Source organism: Heterobasidion irregulare (assembly GCF_000320585.1).
Source record: "Heterobasidion irregulare TC 32-1 unplaced genomic scaffold scaffold_03, whole genome shotgun sequence".
Taxonomy (NCBI): Eukaryota; Fungi; Basidiomycota; class Agaricomycetes; order Russulales; family Bondarzewiaceae; genus Heterobasidion; species Heterobasidion irregulare.
This window is the reverse complement of record NW_009258199.1, coordinates 1,689,166-1,707,592: the sequence shown is the minus strand read 5'-3', so window position 1 is coordinate 1,707,592 and position 18,427 is coordinate 1,689,166. Positions and strand designations below refer to the sequence as shown.

General features: G+C 55.7%; 13 protein-coding genes across 13 annotated transcripts; 6 read left to right on the top strand and 7 right to left on the bottom strand.

Annotated features, from left to right (window-relative positions):
* Positions 1 to 192: 192 nt before the first annotated feature.
* On the top strand, positions 193 to 960 carry HETIRDRAFT_433171 (uncharacterized protein; the record flags this gene model as incomplete). The annotated part of the gene is made up of 1 exon (XM_009545657.1): positions 193 to 960. A coding segment is annotated over one exon (264 nt), but the record flags the coding sequence as incomplete, so codon positions are not given.
* Positions 193 to 3,269, top strand: HETIRDRAFT_34746 (major facilitator superfamily). The gene is made up of 3 exons (XM_009544874.1): positions 193 to 960; positions 1,019 to 1,994; positions 2,048 to 3,269. Exons 1-3 carry the CDS (start codon positions 723 to 725, stop codon positions 2,469 to 2,471), a joined length of 1,638 nt encoding a protein of 545 aa, XP_009543169.1. The 5' UTR covers positions 193 to 722; the 3' UTR covers positions 2,472 to 3,269.
* HETIRDRAFT_415974 (uncharacterized protein) lies at positions 542 to 724 on the bottom strand (the record flags this gene model as incomplete). Its single annotated transcript, XM_009546296.1, has 1 exon — positions 542 to 724. One exon carries the CDS (start codon positions 722 to 724, stop codon positions 542 to 544), a length of 183 nt encoding a protein of 60 aa, XP_009544591.1.
* Positions 3,270 to 3,844: 575 nt separating the features above from the next.
* On the bottom strand, positions 3,845 to 4,775 carry HETIRDRAFT_146827 (uncharacterized protein; the record flags this gene model as incomplete). Its single annotated transcript, XM_009545656.1, has 3 exons — positions 4,514 to 4,775; positions 4,335 to 4,456; positions 3,845 to 4,285 (listed from the first exon to the last, which is right to left on the bottom strand). Coding segments are annotated over exons 1-3 (777 nt in total), but the record flags the coding sequence as incomplete, so codon positions are not given.
* Positions 4,776 to 4,911: 136 nt separating this feature from the next.
* HETIRDRAFT_425693 (uncharacterized protein) lies at positions 4,912 to 5,656 on the top strand (the record flags this gene model as incomplete). Its single annotated transcript, XM_009545655.1, has 5 exons — positions 4,912 to 5,069; positions 5,127 to 5,236; positions 5,290 to 5,391; positions 5,460 to 5,530; positions 5,585 to 5,656. The coding sequence occupies 5 exons, from the start codon at positions 4,912 to 4,914 to the stop codon at positions 5,654 to 5,656; spliced, it is 513 nt and encodes a 170-aa protein (XP_009543950.1).
* A 196-nt stretch (positions 5,657 to 5,852) lies between these two features.
* Positions 5,853 to 7,139, bottom strand: HETIRDRAFT_62980 (Metallo peptidase M43B, zinc-dependent metalloprotease, pappalysin-like protein). Its single transcript, XM_009544988.1, has 5 exons — positions 6,842 to 7,139; positions 6,583 to 6,783; positions 6,386 to 6,527; positions 6,112 to 6,328; positions 5,853 to 6,049 (listed from the first exon to the last, which is right to left on the bottom strand). Exons 1-5 carry the CDS (start codon positions 7,087 to 7,089, stop codon positions 5,994 to 5,996), a joined length of 864 nt encoding a protein of 287 aa, XP_009543283.1. The 5' UTR covers positions 7,090 to 7,139; the 3' UTR covers positions 5,853 to 5,993.
* Positions 7,140 to 7,875: 736 nt separating this feature from the next.
* HETIRDRAFT_243175 (uncharacterized protein) lies at positions 7,876 to 8,286 on the bottom strand (the record flags this gene model as incomplete). The annotated part of the gene is made up of 1 exon (XM_009545654.1): positions 7,876 to 8,286. A coding segment is annotated over one exon (411 nt), but the record flags the coding sequence as incomplete, so codon positions are not given.
* Positions 8,287 to 8,448: 162 nt separating this feature from the next.
* On the top strand, positions 8,449 to 8,872 carry HETIRDRAFT_170757 (uncharacterized protein; the record flags this gene model as incomplete). The annotated part of the gene is made up of 2 exons (XM_009545653.1): positions 8,449 to 8,701; positions 8,787 to 8,872. The coding sequence occupies 2 exons, from the start codon at positions 8,449 to 8,451 to the stop codon at positions 8,870 to 8,872; spliced, it is 339 nt and encodes a 112-aa protein (XP_009543948.1).
* Positions 8,873 to 10,127: 1,255 nt separating this feature from the next.
* On the top strand, positions 10,128 to 12,161 carry HETIRDRAFT_472785 (uncharacterized protein; the record flags this gene model as incomplete). The annotated part of the gene is made up of 7 exons (XM_009545652.1): positions 10,128 to 10,243; positions 10,309 to 10,322; positions 10,399 to 10,462; positions 10,550 to 10,622; positions 10,684 to 10,777; positions 10,835 to 11,786; positions 11,841 to 12,161. 7 exons carry the CDS (start codon positions 10,128 to 10,130, stop codon positions 11,902 to 11,904), a joined length of 1,377 nt encoding a protein of 458 aa, XP_009543947.1. The 3' UTR covers positions 11,905 to 12,161.
* HETIRDRAFT_439094 (uncharacterized protein) lies at positions 11,609 to 14,091 on the bottom strand. The gene is made up of 13 exons (XM_009545651.1): positions 13,926 to 14,091; positions 13,820 to 13,866; positions 13,724 to 13,765; positions 13,624 to 13,662; positions 13,535 to 13,565; positions 13,428 to 13,481; positions 13,297 to 13,376; positions 13,083 to 13,230; positions 12,770 to 13,017; positions 12,595 to 12,695; positions 12,457 to 12,542; positions 12,303 to 12,391; positions 11,609 to 12,246 (listed from the first exon to the last, which is right to left on the bottom strand). The coding sequence occupies exons 1-13, from the start codon at positions 14,059 to 14,061 to the stop codon at positions 12,208 to 12,210; spliced, it is 1,140 nt and encodes a 379-aa protein (XP_009543946.1). The 5' UTR covers positions 14,062 to 14,091; the 3' UTR covers positions 11,609 to 12,207.
* Positions 14,092 to 14,307: 216 nt separating this feature from the next.
* Positions 14,308 to 15,154, top strand: HETIRDRAFT_381711 (uncharacterized protein; the record flags this gene model as incomplete). The annotated part of the gene is made up of 2 exons (XM_009545650.1): positions 14,308 to 14,337; positions 14,393 to 15,154. 2 exons carry the CDS (start codon positions 14,308 to 14,310, stop codon positions 14,909 to 14,911), a joined length of 549 nt encoding a protein of 182 aa, XP_009543945.1. The 3' UTR covers positions 14,912 to 15,154.
* Positions 15,155 to 15,203: 49 nt separating this feature from the next.
* HETIRDRAFT_48246 (equilibrative nucleoside transporter) lies at positions 15,204 to 16,936 on the bottom strand (the record flags this gene model as incomplete). Its single annotated transcript, XM_009544938.1, has 5 exons — positions 15,204 to 15,713; positions 15,777 to 15,854; positions 15,885 to 16,433; positions 16,488 to 16,627; positions 16,693 to 16,936. 5 exons carry the CDS (start codon positions 16,934 to 16,936, stop codon positions 15,204 to 15,206), a joined length of 1,521 nt encoding a protein of 506 aa, XP_009543233.1.
* Positions 16,937 to 17,141: 205 nt separating this feature from the next.
* HETIRDRAFT_314083 (uncharacterized protein) lies at positions 17,142 to 18,416 on the bottom strand (the record flags this gene model as incomplete). Its single annotated transcript, XM_009545649.1, has 4 exons — positions 17,142 to 17,671; positions 17,728 to 17,900; positions 17,954 to 18,063; positions 18,138 to 18,416. 4 exons carry the CDS (start codon positions 18,414 to 18,416, stop codon positions 17,142 to 17,144), a joined length of 1,092 nt encoding a protein of 363 aa, XP_009543944.1.
* Between the last annotated feature and the right edge of the window lie 11 nt (positions 18,417 to 18,427).

Here is an 18,427-nt window from a genome sequence, read left to right as displayed (position 1 = left end):
GGCGAATTGTAGACTCGGACGTGCTCTCCGAGGGTCTATAAATTGACCGAGATAAGATAAGTGTCGGGTTGTGCCGCCAGCGCTCAGACCCACAGCGTTGGCTCGACCTCCGTCTCCGGTCCTCCGCTTCTCTCCGAGTCCCCCGCCCGGTCGCTGTCCTTCCTCACCAACGTCGCCTCTCGTATCATATCCCGTTTACTCCCGTTTGCTGAACTCACTCACTTCGCACATCAGATTTTCACATTACCCGTTGGTTCAACAGCACTGCGGCGGAATGAAGCGGCCAGAACAGATCCGAATGCATCACGAGTGGTATCACTCGCAGTTAGCTATCGATTCCTTACACGGAATGGGCGGATATGTATTTCTGCCCAGTCACGACGGTCATCTCCGCAGTATTCAGAGGAGATAAGGCGTGTGTACAATATCCGCCTGTTCACATATGTATTCGAATGATCATAGTCTTGATACTAATCTTTGTGGGTCACAGAAGTACGAGTTGTCGATCGAGCCTGGCTCCTCCGTTCTGCTCCTTTCTACTCTAAGACTGAATCGCGTTCACGTCCAGTCCGCGAAACCTCAATGTACTCATCGCGGATGGCTGGCTGGCCGGATTTCTGGCCTGGTCCACCTCGTAATGCTCTCCTAACAGAATCGACGTTGCACCACTTGTTCGGTCCTCGTCCTCCCTCCGATACCACCGTTCTTCACTTTCAGTTGGCATGGATCATCTGAAACCTACCACATATACAGTCCGCTATCCTCGATGGATGGTTGGCAGGCCGCTCCTCGCCGCGTCGTCTGCGCTAGCATCTCTCGGTGATGCTATGTTTGGGTACAGCCAAGGTGTAATTGCGGCCAACCAGGTTCAGCCCGCCTTCATCAAGAGGATGTTTAAGAAGGTAGTTACGTTGGATCAAATACAAGCTGGTCACAGTGGCGTGAATCCAACCGTGTTGGGTGAGCGACGTCACCTTCGTAACCTTTCGCTCGACTGAACCAGGCCTGAACATCACAGCCATCACGGTCGCTTGTCTGAATATCACCGCTGCTATATCCGCGATGGGTGCGGCATACGTCTGCGACATCCTTGGCCGACGCATGTCTGTTCGCATAGGCGCCGTCATTTATTTTTTTGCTTCCTTCATCCAGATGTTTGCTCCAAACCTTGCAACGCTTATTGTAGGTCGGTGCATCCAGGGCGTCGCCGTCGGTATGCTCTCTATGACTGTGCCCGTCTTGCAATGTGAGATTGCGCCTGGCCATGCTCGGGGTGTCTTCGTGTCCATCGAATATCTTTGCCTCAACGGTGGCTATGTGCTCTCTGCGTGGGTCGGCTACGGGTTCTTCTTTGCTATGCCTAGCGAGATCGCGTGGCGTGGGCCCTACATCATTCAAGCTGTCATGGCATTCATCCTTATTTTGTGGACCTTTGTCCTCCCCGAGACACCTCGTTGGCTCATCAAGAACGGATTCAAGGAGGAAGGGCTATGTGCGCTCGCCGATCTCACGGGACACGGCGACCCCATGGAACCTGAAATCCAAAAAAGCTACGCCGAGATCGTCGCGGCGATCGCCTACGAAGACACGTTTGGTCAGGCGTCTTGGGCGCAGCTCTTCAAACAGTACACGCGCCGCAGCGTCGTCGGCATCACCTGTCAGATGTTTGCCCAGCTCAACGGGATCAACGCAATCTTGTACTTTCTACCCACAAACCTGACACGCGCCGGCTTCACCGTCTCTAAAGCACTACTCTATTCTGGCGCGTGCGCGCTCATCTATTGTGCGGGGACTGTTCCAACTATGTTCTATATTGACAAGTGGGGCAGGAGGTTCTTCTTGCTTTTCGGAAGCGCAGCTTTGGTGGCGTCACTTGCAGCCATCGGCGGGCTGCAGTTTTACTCTGACAGTCTTCCCGAAGGTCCTGTAAGGATGCCAGCCGCCAACGGCATTTTCACCGCTGTGTGTATCTACCTGTTTTTCTTTGGCGCAACGTAAGTCTCGACCTTACTTCCGGAACGTTGGGCACGTGCTCATCATATGGCAGTTGGGGTCCAACGCCTTGGTTGCTCGGTGCAGAGATCTTCCCTCTTCGTGCACGCGCAAAGGGTATGGCGTTGTCGACAATTTCCAACTGGATCTTCAACTTTATCATCGCCTTCATCACCCCGCCTCTCTTCTCAGCCATTCACGGAGGGTACTACTTCCTCCTCCTCGGTTTCTGTGCCATCTCAGGCGTTTTCGTGTATTTCGTATACCCCGAGACGGCACATCTCACGCTGGAGGAGCTTGGCGAAGCCTTCGGCGACAAAGTCATGGACGATGGGAAGCTGCTAACACCTGTCGTGCCACCCAACGCATTGGGACACCCCGAGGAACCTCAAGACGTGAAGGCAGTAATCGAGCAAGTAGAAAAGGCGCAGGAGGATATACGTACGGTTGGAGGCAGCACGGCCAACATCAATCACTAGGCGTTCGAGCTCGATTCCAAATAGAGACCGAAAAATACTCATATATGCGTACGAATCCAACATAACTAGACGCCGTGATATGCTATGCTACATGATGTTTGCGACTAGAGAGCAGTGACGGATGTGCGAAGAGACCGAAAGCCATGCGTGTGAGCGAATGCAAGAAAAAATAACAGCTGAAAACAGTCCAAGAACCTGAAGCAAGATACATGAAGAAAAATTACCTTAGCCGTCGCGCGTAGTGTGATCAACGTCACTGAGATCCGAGCTTGAGTCGTTGATGAGGTCGCCCCAGACGGAAGGAAGGGATTCGAATTCAAGCATTGAGCCACCGGAAGATACATCGCTCAAGGCCAAACTCCCGTCGAGCTCTTGAGAGTTCATCGCGTCAAGCCTTTCAATTATGTCAACCATCTTGTTCACCATTTTCCTGGGGATCTGGAAGGCAGCGGGGCGTGAAGGGCTGGTAGTTCGAGAGTTCGAGAGGTCATCGCGTACAGACATATGGAGATGTGGCTGGCCCTGAACTGGAGAAGTGACCGGGTCGAGTTGCGGATTCGCGGTGTCAGATGGCGATTTCGCAGAAGAGCGCGTAGGGCCAATGTCTGCGCCCTCTTCGTCAGAAACGGGTGCAGTGTCTTTCTCTGTTGCTTTTCGGCTCCCCATATGTCCAACAGAATGTGTAGACTGATCCTTCCTGCCATATGTACCCAACCGATGTTGAATAGGAACTCCATTGAAGGAAATGGCTTGGAGCGGGGTATGGGGCTGTAAGACGGGAGAATGAGCCTGGGACGGATAATAGTATGATATGGCTTGAGAATCCGGCTCGGTCTGCGAGCTATCATAGCTGCAGTGTTGAAGTTGCAAGTCAGGCTGTGAAACGCCCGCGCTTGTAACCCGTGAGGGCTGTCCGATCAACTGAGGCGGAGGCTTGATCGGAGGACGGAACGGCTGGAAGTCACCGGAAAGTGACAAAGGCGACAACGGAGAGCTTAACGAAGAACTATGTCCGCTGTTATCAAAGTGTTATGACAAGCACACGAAGCCTATGTATACGCGTACCTCTGTTCCGCATTGATATTCTGCGCTTGCCAGTGAGAAGGGACGAAGTGATTGCCCTCCTTAGGTAGGACCAATTCTTTCTCTTGGCTCTGGGATGTGAGCACAATGTCGTTGCTGTGATGTTGCGGAGTCCTCAACGCAGGCGGCTTTGTGGGACGTACGGGCGACGATCCCATTACTGGATACTGGCTCTGAGAGGATGGTATCGTTTCCTCATTCCAGCGAACAGGTGATTCGGCATTATCATTCTTCTGTTCATCTGTAGTGCTCCATCCCCGGACACCTTGACCTAGATCAAGTCGCAAGGGAGAAAGTGGAACCTTGAAAAGACTAGTCCGAGGTACACTAGACTCATATGTCGACGATGGTATTGAAGGAGAAGGGAGCATATCGAAGTCAAAGGGGCGTGAAGACGGACGCGCTCGTGAATCAGTGAAAGGGTCCTCAGAAGTACCGTCGCCTCGACCGTCTAGCGATGGCTGAGAGGACGGAACGACGTGTTGGGATTCTGGCGTGAAGAGTGCGCGATGCTGGCGACTAAAGGTCAATCCACGCTCCACTGGAGATGTCGGACTTGAGTTTCTGCGCAGCCGTTTACGTCTTGGTAGAGACGGGGTATGAAGTGTTCCTGCTTTACTGGTGGACGCGACGTTGAACCGAGCCTCTTCGGATGCCAAGAACTCGCGCCTTATATGTGCAAGTTCTGGAGCCGTGATCTGTGGCGGCGACGGCAACGGAAATGGCGCAGGCTATGACTAGGTCAGTATGATAGAATCTAAGTGACACAGTGTGGAGTACTTGGACAGTGCGAACCACTTTGGTGGTAGACTTGTTTTTCGATCTCGCCATCGGAGTGTCCCCGTAGGATAATGGGGTCTGCAAGCCTCCTACTGTCCTGGAATGTAGGAGAGGGGTCGACCCTTTATATGAAGGTGAATATGCTTTGTCCATGTCTGAGGCCAAAGCGAGTGGCTTACGAGCACCACGTTTCTCCCCACGAGGAATCTGGACTTTCTTCTGCTCTTTGTCTTTCTTGAAAGGAGGGTCGCCATGGTCGTCATCATCCTTCGGTAGTCTCTTCCTCTTGGACGATGCCGAGGGCGCGACGTTTTCCTTCACATTACGCGTCTTTGAGACGAGGAAGAGGTCTAAGGAAAGCTGCCCTCCAGATGACGAAGGATGCTTGCTCATGATGGCCAACAACAGAGAAAGGTCTGATGTCACGACAATAAAATCAAGAGAAATGATGCCGTGGGCGTCCTGACTCGATCGCTGTAACTGATGAAAGCGGAAACTTCCGAGCGGAGTTGACGCGTCAACGCGTCTCGATATAAACCTCGCCCGGATCCGTTGACTTCCTTCAACAAAGCCAGCAATGACCAACACTCCAACCATAAAAAGACGTAGATATTCTGTCGACGCTGAAGACGTTGACACTCCTTCTACCTCGAACCTACTCATAAAGCGCCTGTCGGCCAAGGCAAAGTTGCCAACGCGTGGGTCTGCCCTCGCTGCTGGCTATGACTTGTACAGGTGCGCGTCAGGGCTATGCTTCTCTCCTGTCCCTATTGACGCGTTTTCATTATGCAGTGCCGAGAAGAAAATTATACCAGCGCGTGGCAAGGCTCTTGTCGACACGCAACTCTCCATCGCTGTACCCGCGGGAACCTACGGACGCGTCGCACCTCGTAGCGGATTAGGTGCGCGATCTTACCACAGAAACCACTTCAGCTCTGTCTTACAGCTTTTCTAGCATCCAAATTCATGATTGACACCGGTGCAGGTGTCATAGACGCAGATTACCGCGGCATCGTCTTCGTCCTTCTTTTCAACCTCTCCGATCAAGACTTCACAGGTCTGTCTTGCCCCTCACGCTCTGATCAGACTCACCCGTGTTCACATGCTCTTGCCGCTTCCAAATAGTCGAAGAAGGAGACCGCGTGGCTCAACTCGTTCTCGAGCGAATCATTACGCCAGACGTCCTTGAAGTTGAGGTAAGTCCCACTCTCGCTTGATTAGCACGCTGCATGCAGCTGATCCTCGTGTAGGACCTGGATGCAACAGCCCGTGGCGAGGGAGGTTTTGGTTCCACCGGTGGCCACAAAGCGCTTATTGTTTGACTTGTTTAGTGATCATTATATATATCATCTGTAATTTTACTGCAATTGTTTTCTTGTCCTTAGCCAAAGCGCTTGCTTGATCCCTTGAGCGATGAGGTTGATGTCTTGCTCTAGTTTCGACATATGAATATATGCCAAAGAAGCAAAACTTGCCTTGTCACAGCACGGAGCACTCTCAAAGCATTTGCTTGTTTTTGCCCTAGAATCCAGTTGAATTCGATACATAGCCTACATGAGTACAGATGTTCGTGAAATGTGGCTGTCCGACTCTAATAGATGGACTAATACTACATGAGCACGGCACGGAGTACTGAACGCTGAGTCTGAAGCTCGACTTTTAGACGCTGATGCCACGGTAGGTGGAGATCTGGCCCTGGAGACGGGTGATTTGGCCTGTGAAAAATGGACCAGAGATGAGTTTGCTGTTTCCCATGACTGGTCGCAGATCAACGTACCAGCAGTGAACTGGTTCATGCAGCTGTCGTAGGAGTAGTCCATGTAGTTGTGGATGGGGTCGACACCGCTGCTGGAGCATGTGTCACGGCCGGTGGGGCATCCAGAGGCGGCGGAAGCCTCAGCGGGGGTGTCGCTGACGCTGTCACCAGAGCCGGAGCAACCGCCCTGGAAAGTGTGGTAGAGACCAACCCAGTGACCGACCTCGTGGGTAACAGTCTAGCGAAGGGATACCGTCAGCCGAGCCCTAGAAGTTGGAAAAGCTGCAATGCTAACCTTGCCCTCGTTGTAGTTGGTGGTGCTGCCGCCGGGGACAGAGGAGAAGAGGAAAACAACACCGTCGTCGGTGGGGGCGCTGGAGTAGTCGGAGGGGAAGGTAGAGTATCCGAGGAGACCTTCACCGGTACCTGAGGTGAAACTAAAACACGACACGTCAAGTTGCTTGTCGAGGAGAACATATGTCGATCACGTACCCAACCGAGTACAGGTTGAGCGCGGTCGCGCCACCCTTGCGAAGAGCCTTCTTCATGGCATCCTGCTGCGAGGAGTCGGGACCGGCGTTGTTGAACCAATCGGAGTTGACCGTGCGGGTCGTGGCAGCGAGAGAGAATGTAAGACCGCTGCCGGAGTAATCCGAGTTCAAAGTAGAGATCTGGCTGGTGATCTGGGAGTCACTGCAAGGACGTTTCGGTCAATAAACGGACAACGAAAGTGGAGGTAAAGGATACTCACGGGATGTTACCACCGCTGGCGGTGCTGTCCTCGCTGACGACGTGGAAGTACACGGGAATGCTGAAGGAGGCAGCATTGGCGGAAAGGGAGGACACAACTTTGTGCTTGGCGAAGTGGGCCTCAGCGGCAATGAGAGCCTCGTCGCTGATGAAGGTACCGCAACGGGTGATGGTCTTGTTCGACGCGAGTGGACCTGCCAGGGCAAAGGTAGAGCCCAGGAGGAAAGCAACAGCACTGGAGAAGAGCATGATTAAATGATAAGTCCGAGTGAAGTCAGTGAAGGTTCAGCAGGAGCTGGGTAGAGCTTGCTGAAGATTCTGGTTGCGTTGGGAGGGCTTTTATACAAGGTTGACGGCGTCCGAGCCAAGGGGCAGCGCATGCTCCACCCAGAAGTGTTAAAATCAACCGGACCACTGGAGCACACGATGAGTAGCTCGGAAGAACTTGTTCAAGCATGGATCCGACCAAACTGGGCTAAGACAAGCGAGGCGCATGAGGGCGCATGGTTGCTGGCACTCGACGAGTGTTCACAATCAAGCTCTCCAGATGTTCATCAATCGGAGCCCGCATGCTCAACGGAGCAAGATCAACGAAGAGCAGATGGAAGAGTCTCTTATCATGTAGCCAGATGTAGCCCCGCGATGGTCTTGGCACTGTTCTAAACGCGTCCTGGTCAAGGGCAGCTCATCACCTGGAACATACACGTGAAGCACCCTAGGGCGTCGTTATCTGCGAGCAAATACGGAGAAGAGACCTTACTACACAAAAAAATACCGTCGCCAACGTGATGCTCGGCAAGTGGTCTCAACGTGCATCGGACTTATTGCCGCCGGACATTGCCGCACAGACAAATGCGATTCGGAATGAGGGAGTATATGGGAGTATGCCTGCCAACGTTCACCGTAAGAGTAGTGTAGTATTAAGGCGCGCCAATGTCCATGATCTATGCTATGCATCTGCAAACTATCATGGTCTGGTACGAGTTTCAATCGCGTTGAAATATGATTGGAACAAATGCACCCTCACTTCATGTTGCTTCTGTCATTCTCCACCAAGTATAGGCCACGCTCCGTCCTTGTAGCATGTGCTAAGAGTCGACGCCCATCACCAAATTCCTTCTGAAGTTCCTGCCGGCTCTGAATATCGATACCTATGTTTTCCGGCCAAATGCGTCCGTCAGGGATGCCAGTCTCGTCCTTTGGAGTATTAGAACCGCCGAGATTTGCAGTCCTCACAGCCTCGACCAGCTTGATCAGCTCCTCCAATTCCGTCGTCAACGTCCGGTGCTCTTGGGACCCTTCATCCGGGGGTGTTAGAGCCGAGAGGCGGTGAAGATGAGCAAGGGTGGCAGGAGAGATAGTAGGTTTGGCATAAGAAGACAATAGTTCGTGGACCGACCACGTTGGCCGCACGGGAATGGCGCAGTCATCTGTCTCTACAGCAGTCGCCGATGAAATGGCACGACGAGGACAGCGTCGGAGAGGGATGCTGCTTCGTCGCAGAGTGGAGCGTGCTGCCTGCATGACCGCGTCGAAGAGGTGTCGGAGTTTGAACACGCCAATTTCGATTTCTCTGCAGGTTGTCCTCCAACAACCCGCAACAACCCCATGTCGCAAACAGCCGCCATTTCAAAGGCCCTCCAGCGCCTGCTCCCGTCTAAGCTTCCGTCCAGTCTTTCATCACGGCCAGGGAACCTTTTCCAGGTGCTCTCACGGTATCCGAATGACGGGGTGGGCCAGAAAGTTCATCAGACACGGTGGGGGCCAAAGGGAATTGCTGGCAGCTATTGGCAGGTGACGAGGGCTTCACTCAAGCAAGAGGGCTCGCACGGCAAAGCATGGGGGAAGCTGATATGGCGAGGTGAGTCGCAACTGTTCGGTCACCTCTTCGTTTGTTCGCACCTGCCTTTTGTCCCCTTTACTGACACAAATCATCGTCGCGATAGGCAAGGCAGTCAGTAAACGGGAGGAACGAATACGGGGAGCTTTGAAGTATTCGTGGATGCAGGGAACCTCACATACACCACCGTGAATTCTCTTCCCACAACAGATTTCGCCATGTTCCTCACGGATAGCAATGGCATCGGACGGAGACGGGTCGTAGACCACTTGGTGTGAGGACGCGTATCTAGTCAAGCCTTATACCCCAACATGGCCGGACTCCATTCTCCGTCTATTCTCGTACGGCTGTAAGGGCACGCCCGCCTTGACTAGAGGTAGCCTCTGCTTGAAGTGAAGTGGGTGGGCGGCAGCAAGGACGAATACAACAGGTTTGGCTGCAACCATCACCGCCAGAGCAGTCATATCACTTGTTCAACAGGCTATCCAACACAACGATGGTATACTTGCTATCGACTTGACAGGCAACTGACGGCAACTGACTCTATACTAGTACCTATCGAAGGCATCAACACGGATCATCTTAGGCCACAGCACTCAACGCCCAGTTGGATCTTGTAGTACGTCGGCCCCTTATTTTGAGTCTGCTGCCGTGCAGGAAACTCGCTGGCGTGAACCCGGTAGAAAGGAATGCCGGACCATCCGTCCTGAAACGCCATTGTGCGCTCAACCATCGCGTCAATGCAACAGCAGTAGCGGAATATCAGGGACCCTCTAGTCATGGCGTACGAAGGAACGAAGGAGGAGTCATGATGATATTTGCTATGCGGCTTGTGAAGCCGGGACGCGTGTTTGACCTCCATGGCCTTATTCTTCGAGAATCCGAACAGTGCCCAGAGGAAATCCAAATAAGATGTCCGTGTCAGAAACAAACGCGCCTGGGCGCCTGAGGGACACTGACCCGACTTTAGCAGGGCTACAGCCAATACTATACCCACGGGAACTCTAGCAGAGCTTTGGTGCATTCTCGCGACGTTGGTGATCGGCACTCCAATAGACCATAAGTTGGGCTAACATCTATATACTTCGGCGCCTAGGTAGTCATTGACTCGACCTCTGTACGCCTGCTACCAGTGAACATCACCGGCCTGAAAAATATCACTGATATCTAAGCTCTAAGTTCGAAAGGGCTTTCAGATAAACTGACCCTATTCGACGTTTTGGCAAATGAGCAGCCGCACCTTGCTGCACCGGTTTGGACTGATCTGGACGGAACCCGCCTACGTACGGATTGTCGCCCACTCCCGAATCCGGCAGGCACGTGCAACTACACCCTCCTAACAATCATTTATACCTTCCTGAATTCTGCAACCGCTCGTCATCCAGGTGTAGCCCTGTTACATCCACAGAGCACCCACTCCTCTTCCCAATTACTCCTCCATTAAGCCATGGACGCGCACGAGCTGATAGATGCCCAGTTCGATCGGGCTGTGGAAATCATTCAGAGCTTGCCGAAGACGGGACCTATTCAGACGGATTATGAGGAGAAACTGATGATGTACAGGTGCGCGAATTTATCCCGGTTTACTCTGACGTTTCTGGACTGAGATATACAATAACACACCGCAGTCTTTACAAGCAAGGTGCTTTTTAGGCTTGAAGCATGTTCCCATTTGGCAGTCCTTGACCTCTGTGCATGTTTGCTCGGCGTTACAATAGCCACTGTGGGGAACGTCAAGGCGCCTCGTCCAGGCATATGGGACATGCTGGGCAAAGCGAAGTGGTAGGTGTCAGACGCCTCCTTTTGTCCTACGCCTACTTTTTCGTTGCCGGGGAGCTGACTGATGTCACATGTTCCCTTGACGAGCAGGGATGCTTGGGCGAAGCACAAGGACTTGGACCCATACGAGGCGAAATGGCTGTATGTAGATGCCTTGCTCAAGGTTTGCTGAATCAACGCAACGATGCCGTAACGCGTATCTTTCTTACGTTCGTCTCTCGCAGGTTCTGCGCAAGTACTCGGACAAGACTGTAGCACGCGATCTTGTGCGGGAGCTCGAGTCATATGAGGGGGACCCGTCCAACATCATGATGAGCAGTAAGCCTGCATCCCATCTCTTCACAGATGCGTTAGCGCTGACTCTGACCGGTACAGGGTCATTGTCCCGTGGTTCCGATTCTTCAGGCTCCGGGGAGCCAGAACAGCGACCATTAGTCTCGATTTACCGCTCTGGACCCCTGCCGACACACCTGCTGAACAACACGACAAATCCACAAGCCTTCCAACGCCAGCCCTACCCTGCTGAAACGACCTCTGATGAAGAAACATCTGATGACGAAGCTCGCGACGGCGCCCCTGCACCTCCCACACACGATCACCACAGCCAAGTGAACCGCCCGCAATCATCCCTTTCCTCCCATCGATACCGCACGCCTATGGCTGGCTCTATGATGATGACGCCTCCTACGATACCCGTTCCCGCCACCCAACCCCATCCAGGCTTCGAAACCCCATCCGCCTTCGCGGGCCCCTCAACGCCCTCCGTCCCCTCGTTATACCGTCCACAGACGACGACTTCCTACGGCGACCAATATTCGCGCGAACGCACATCTCCGCAGCAACACCCCCACCACGCGCACTCGAACCAGCCCACGACATACCGCGCTACCACCACGCCCCTTGTGGCGCGGCAGCACAGCTTCCCCGTCCGCCCCGCCTCCCGCATCGCGCTCGAGCGCGCCGTCGAGAGCGTGCAGGCCCACCTCGCGGCGCTGACGGAGCGCATCGAGACCCTCGAATCGCACCCAAATGACGCGTGGGGCGGATACGCCGCGCGCTCTCCGGGCGCCGCGAGCGCTTCGCCAACGTGGCCCGGGGCGCGCGGGATTGGGCGCGGGAGCCCGCGCGCGCTCGGCGGGTCGAGCTGGAACTTCGACGAGATGGGGCTGTGGTCGTACGTGCTCAAGGCCCTCGTGCGCGTCGTTGCGCGCAGCCAGCAGCTCGTGTCGTTCCTGGCGGACCACGAGCACCGCTCGCCGACTCTAATCGTCGTGCGCCGGCTGTTTTTGGACTTGTCGTTCATCCTCTGTGTGCTGGCCGTGATCAGGTCGCTTTGGAGGAAATCGGGGGTCCGGAGGGGCGAGGTCGCGCTCGCACTCAGGGTGTTGTGGCGGGCCGTGGCTGGGCACAAGACGCCAAGAATCATGGTTGATCAGGGCGTATAGAGAATCGTCAACCGTACTTTCTTGGATATATATCGGGATTTTATTTCTTTGTGGATATTCAAGCTCCATTATTTTTCACATTAAGCAAAGCAGGAGTCAGCTATGCCCAAGGGAGCTGCTACTGGAAGGCTTGTACTTCCAGATATCATCTTCAAATCCGGAGCAATCGAACGTTCCATTCCTGAATACATCCTATGCATGCTAATCATACAGATCGTCTGCAGGCCACCGGCCAAATTCACTACGCCTTTCATGCTACATTTGTTTGTATCCCGCACATACTTCTTCCTTGGCCGTGCTTCCTCAAGACATATCGACAACGCAACGGATACAGTCACCAGCCTGCAGAGAGAGCAACTCAACACCCGTGCAATCGGAGAGTGGACATGAGGACATACATGCATATCGTCGAAGCCCTTGTTAATTTCCGCGAGCGTCCTATGGTGCGTGACGTACTCGTCAATCTTCACTGCACCCTTGAGGTAGTCTGGATACATGTGACGAGCAGTGAGGACAGCGTTAAACGCACGGAGATGAATGGAAAGCACTCACCCTCGACGAGACCAGGAAGTTCAGTGCGGCCTTTAACGCCACCAAAGGCGCTTCCACGCCAAGTACGACCTGTTACCAGCTGGAACCTGCATTCCCATGAGGACAGGATAACGGGAGCTTGATGCTGAAAGCACTTACGGACGAGTCGAGATTTCCTGGCCTGCAGCAGCGACACCAATGACGGTGCTGACACCCCAGCCCTTATGGCATGCTTCAAGCGCAGCGCGCATGACATGAACCTGATAGCATGACGGAGAAGAACGATCATTGAAATTGGTACACGGAGGGCCTCGAGAGAAGAGAAGGGACGCACGTTTCCGGTAGCGTCGAATGTGAAGTCCAGGCCGCCATCGGTGATCTCAACGAGATGATCCTGGATGCGTGTGCCCTCTGGGAGCTTCGCCGGGTTGACGAATTCCGTGGCACCAAACTTGCGCGCCCACGACTCTTTGCCGGGGTTGGTGTCGACGGCGATGATGCGCGACGCACCGACGAGGGCAGACGTCGCAATGACGCCAAGACCGATCGCACCACAGCCGAAGACGGCGACATTGGAGTCCTCTGAGCAAGACGGGGACGGCGTCAGAACGGGTTCAACCTGAGGGCATGTTTCTACGGCGACTCACTGATCCCGGGCAACTTAGTGACAGCGCCCCAGGCGGTAGTGATACCGCAACCAAGCAGGCAGACTTTTTCAAGTGGGGCTTCGGGGTTCACTGCGACGACGGACACGTCGGCCACGACGGTATACTGTGAGAAGGTAGAAGTGCCCATCTAAGAAGAGTCCATGTGTAAGTCAGGCGAACAGGTAGCCGGACGACCGAGTAGAATTGGACGGACAAAGTGGTGGATTGCCTGTCCATTGACGGTGAAGCGGGAGCTTTTGTCGGGCATGAGCCCCTGTCCCTGGGTCGCGCGGACTGCAGAGTAGGTTCAGCACAGCGAAGGTATATGGCAGGTAGCGAGCCTACCTGAACCGCACAAGTTCGTTTTGCCACTCTTGCAGAATTTGCACTCCCTGCATTCTGAAAAAGTGGTTCGTGAGCTATGCACGACACAAAAAGAAAGATGCAACTACCTGCGGTGTAGAGGGGAATAACATGGTCGCCCTGGGGTTAGGGCCATAGATGAGATAATGACATCATGGGGTGAGTAAGAGACAATTACAGGCTTGACGTTGGTGACGCCCTCGCCGACCGACTCGACCTTATCGAAGACGATCAGTACGACGGATGCGAGGGCTCGGAGAGGGTTTGAAAGCACTCACGACCCCACCGCCTTCATGGCCCAGAATGACGGGGAAGAGACCCTGTGGGATATGATGTCAGGACATTTAGATCCGTGGACGGAAGAAGATACCTGCCTCGGGATCTTTGCCGCTGCGAGTGTACTCGTCTGTATGGCAGATGCCTAGAAGATGCGACGTCAGCGGGGTTTTGCGTCTCTATGATCAACGCGTGTGGACCTACCCGTGTGAAGGATGTGGATGCGGACTTCGTGAGCCTTTGGGGGCGCGACCTCGACGGTCTCGAGCTTCAAGGGCTCTCCGGCGGCCCAGCAAACAGCGGCCTTGCAGGTGATGGGTTTTCCAGCGGTGTCGGACATGGCGTGGAAGGGAGTGGGAGTGGGAGTGAGGAGGGAGGAGGGAGGAGGTGGAATGGGAAGGGAGGGCTGCGATAAAACCGATCGAGGATCCCGGCTGACCTCCGATCCCGCCCTTGTGTTGGCAGTGCGATAGTGGGCCTTCGCGGCTCGTCCCGCTCCTCGTGACCCCGTCGCCCCCCTCGCTCTCCAGAACAGTTCTCCCATCGCACCCCCGCTCGCGAACACACCCGACGCCCGTCGCCCGCCATGTCGTTCACCAACGTCTACTACAAGCGCGTGAGCCTTCCCTCCCCTCCCCCTGCATCGCCATCCCGCCGACGTCCGTACCCAGGCAACAGCGACACCCAAAGCCTGCTTTGTCTGCTACAAGCCCACCACCACCGTCCTCGCCACCGCCAGCACCATCGACTTTATCTACGTCTGCACGACGCACCTCTCCGACCCGGGGTTCGCGACGCAGCTTGGCGAGAGCCGGGACGGCATCGGCGCGAGCGCCGTGAAGAAGATCGGGCTGAGCGCAGAGGAAATTGCCAAGGTGAAGGAGGAATGGGAGGAAAAGCAGCGTCTGAAGAAGGAGAAAGCAGAGCAGAAGAAGGACAAGGATGCTGTCAAGGACGAGGGCACAGGCAAGGACAAGTCCCAGACGAAAGATTCAGCTAATACTCCATCGCCCTCGACGCCCTCGGCTCCCACCCCCACGGCAGCGACCACCCCCTCGCACGAGCGATACAGCCTGCACCGCGATTTCTTCGCCATGCGACTCGCTGAGCATCGGAAGCGGCGACAGACCAAGCAGATGCAGGAGCTCGCTCCGAGGTTGCCCGGCGCGCCTCGGAACCCGATACCATGACCGCCCGCATGACTCCTATCTCCGGGACTCCAATCCACTCCCGCTGCTTCGCATCCTCCACGCCTGCCCTCGCCGCAAATCTGCGAATTTATTGACGCGACATGTCCCGCAGTGGTATTTCACTCATCTACGAACGTGTATCACGTGTACTACTTATCGCAGTGGATGCAGGAAGGGTACCTGTCACGATTCTTTCCGAGAGACAATAGCATTATCATTGAATAGAATATGCGTCAGTCCAGCACAAGTCGTCCTACAATCTCGAGAGCATTTCATTATAATCGCCTGACCGTCACGCTGTAAACGGATTGCATCCGCACACCGCCGCCCGAACCCCAAAGCTCATCACGCTGCCCAAGACGAGGCCTCCCACCAAACAAAAGCTCGCCACCGTCGCCGCGATGTCCACGTCCTCCTTCCGTCCCTCAAGCCGACGATTGTGCTCCAGCGAGCCCGCGGACATCATGCACAAGCTCGACACGTACCCGTTCGACACCCCAAACACGAGCAGAATCAACATGAACAGCACATCGGAGCCTATGAGTGGCGTGGATGCGCCCGCAGGCATACCGGGGTCCCGCTGGATGTTGCACGCCAGAAAGAGGGGGATGAAAAGCGTGCGGAGGAGCGACAGCGTGCCGAGCCGCTTCGCGGACCAGATGAGCAGGCGCGGGTAGGAGCAGAGGTGGCGCCCCAGAAAATCGCCGCAGCTGAAGACGAGAAAGTGGATGGAGCTGAAAATCAGCGGCGACGTGTTCGGGTTCGTCGGCTGCACGGATATCGTCAGAGGCGGAAAGACCGACTGAAGTCGCGTTCGTAACGATCAGCAACGCATTGAGATAACATAGACCCTCGGAGAGCTTACCAGGGTGATCACAAATACATAGGCGACCGCGAGCTCGTACAGCACGTTCTTCTTCGCGATCCGCAAGATCCTGCTCTTCTTGTCGCCGACGTGTGCGTGCTCGTGCACGCCAGAGGCGCTCAGATCGGCAGCGTCGGAAACGAGCGGACGCCGCTCAGACTGGTCGACCGACAGGCTGCGTGCGCGCGCGTAGTGCGGCTCGTCGCCCGCGGCGGGCGCGACGATGGCCCTGAACGCCGGCATGCGCGTCAGCCACACGTTCGCGCCTGCGGTGGCGACGAGGAACATCGTCGAGAGCGCGAAGAAGATGAACGCGGAGCGCGCCTCCGTGTCTCCGTTGCCCGCGATCGCGGCTGCGGGCGCGGAGGACGTGCGCAACGAGGCGCTCGCGCTGATGACCTGCACTGAGGACACGACGATCGCGACGGCGGCTTGGCCGGACATGACGGCCTGCATCGTTGCTGGGCCGAAGAGCGACGCGATGGCGACGACGGAGGTCTGCAGGTAGGATCCTGCGCCCGCCTGCGCGATTGCGTTGACGATCACGAAGGGGAAGAAGAGGGAAGGGGGCAGCGTCACGTATGTGCTTAGGGTGAGGAGGAGTGTGAGGATGGCGAGGGTGAGGGTCGCCCATTGGACTTGTTTCGAGGAAGACGCCTGTCATGGGAAGAATGTATCGATGTCGGGAATGGGGTTTGAAGGGATGCGCACCTTCTTCGAAGTCGCAGTTGCGTGCGCGAGGAAGAAAAAGTTGGCGAATGTAAAGGAGGTGGAGAGATAGGAGCTGAAGGCCCTCCGCATCGGGGAGCCCTCCAGTCGCGACAAGAAGTACGGCGTCGCCGTGATCATCACTGCCGCGCGTGCATTACAAGGGAAGTCAGCAGCTTCGAGATCGGCTCAACGGCGAGAGCCATACCGTTCCATGGCAGCAGAACAGCGCACCCTAGCACGAAGTGGATCCATCTTACCTGGTTGTCCACTGGGTGCGGCAGGATGGGATCGGAGAGAACGGCGCCCTCGGCCTCTTCGACGTCTAGCTCTGTTTCCAGGACCGTGGACGGTATAGCATGGGCGAAGTCTGGGGAGTACACCTCCTGGGGTATTGGCTGATATGGCGCATCATTTGGAGGAAGAGACGTAGAGCGACGACGGGCGTGCATCGTCTCCGACTCGAGGCGCAAGCGATGGCCGTCGGCGGATGAGTTCCGAATGCGAAGCTCCAAAGTGCAGCTCGAGCAAGTGACTCGGAAACGAGTGAGGAGCGAATGCGATTCAATCCTAAAAGTGAACGACGGAGAGTACGTGCTCGCACTCGGCCGCGAGTGTCTACGACGTCTACGACTACTACATATGGACCGCTGAAGGTCACTGCTGCGGCTGAGGGATGACCTGGTTCGGCGCCTCGTGCAGGACCAGCCTCTTCAGCCTCTCGCCCTCCTTGACCGCCTTCCTCTCCTTCCGCACCTTCCGCCTCTCCATCCGCGTCTGCGCACCCCGGCTCTTCCACCGGCGCCTCCTCTCGTCCGCCCGCTCGTCCACCAGCCTCTGGCTCCACTTCCACGTCCCCTCCGCCCGCGCCTCTGCCCGCGTGCGGCCCTTGAGCTCCTTCATTTCCGCACGGACATAATCCGACAGCAGCGTCTGTCGCCACGCACGTCTTGCCTGCCAGCGTGCCTGCTTCTTCGCCCTGCCGTGCGGGTTCGAGAGCTCCTTGTGCAGGTGCACCTCGACAGGCGCGGAGGCGTCGAACGAGCGTGCCTGCGGGTTGAAAAGCGATTGGATGTAGCCTTTTTCGTATGCCAGTTCTGGGACGGGCGCCTTGAGGGTGGAGGGGAGGGCAAACGGCTTGTATGTGATGGCCGTGACCGCCTCGGCGGTCGTGTCGTATCGCGTAGCTAGAATAAATCAGCACCGAGGGAATGATCAGAGGTTGAGAGAACGCGTGACTGACGTTGGGCTCGGACGGGCTCCTCCACCTTGGGCCACGGGATTCGCACTCTGTCCGTCTGGTGGGTCTGCGCCGGAAGTCGCGGGGTCGTGGCGGCCGCGAAGCGGTCCCACTCATAGCGATGGTGCGTGGGCAGCCAGTGGGGCTGCGAGGTGCCCAGACGCGTCGCAAACACCCTGGTACATCTGTCGGCGCGGGAGCATGGCGAATAAAAGTTAAGAGAACGCACGGGACAACACGCGGCTCCTTCGCATTCCCCTTGGGCGGGAATTCGTGATTCCCGATGAACAGCTGGCACCTTGAGTAGTGCACGTTCTTGACACCAGTCCGGCTCGATGACTAGCCAGAGGCAAGCGGCTGAGCATGAGCACCTGGTCGCTAGAACCCAAGGGACGTGAAGCAGAGGCACGCACCGTCTCGCCCATTCCCTTCAGGTATACGCGGTTCGTGAGCTTGTTGATCCTCGACACCTCTAAAATTCTCTCGCTCTCGTCACCGCGCACGCGGACCTGGTCGCCTGGTACGATGTTCCAGTATTTTATGCGGTCCTTGACCCTCGCCGCCTTGATGTTCTGGTCCGCAAAGCTGAACCGCTTCAGCCAGTGTCGCGGGAAGGACTGCAGATGGCGGAAATCCTTCGTCCATGGGAGGGCTGTTGTAGCAGTCCGGACTTGTCGAGTGGACCAAGACATTTCGAACAGAT

What these genes read in the sequence shown, in the direction of transcription:
- HETIRDRAFT_34746 (XM_009544874.1), top strand. Translation starts at nt 723, where the DNA reads ATGGATCATCTGAAACCTACCACATATACAGTCCGCTATCCTCGATGG. An exon ending in CGTGAATCCAACCGTGTTGG is followed by an intron (nt 961 to 1,018) that starts GTGAGCGACGTC and finishes TGAACATCACAG; the next exon opens with CCATCACGGTCGCTTGTCTG. An exon ending in CTGTTTTTCTTTGGCGCAAC is followed by an intron (nt 1,995 to 2,047) that starts GTAAGTCTCGAC and finishes ATCATATGGCAG; the next exon opens with TTGGGGTCCAACGCCTTGGT.
- HETIRDRAFT_62980 (XM_009544988.1), bottom strand. Translation starts at nt 7,089, where the DNA reads ATGCTCTTCTCCAGTGCTGTTGCTTTCCTCCTGGGCTCTACCTTTGCC. An exon ending in GCCAGCGGTGGTAACATCCC is followed by an intron (nt 6,784 to 6,841) that starts GTGAGTATCCTT and finishes ACGTCCTTGCAG; the next exon opens with TGACTCCCAGATCACCAGCC. An exon ending in CATGAACCAGTTCACTGCTG is followed by an intron (nt 6,050 to 6,111) that starts GTACGTTGATCT and finishes CATTTTTCACAG; the next exon opens with GCCAAATCACCCGTCTCCAG.
- HETIRDRAFT_439094 (XM_009545651.1), bottom strand. Translation starts at nt 14,061, where the DNA reads ATGTCCGACACCGCTGGAAAACCCATCACCTGCAAGGCCGCTGTTTGC. An exon ending in CATTCGACGCTACCGGAAAC is followed by an intron (nt 12,696 to 12,769) that starts GTGCGTCCCTTC and finishes TCATGCTATCAG; the next exon opens with GTTCATGTCATGCGCGCTGC. An exon ending in AGGGCTTCGACGATATGCAT is followed by an intron (nt 12,247 to 12,302) that starts GTATGTCCTCAT and finishes CTCTCTCTGCAG; the next exon opens with GCTGGTGACTGTATCCGTTG.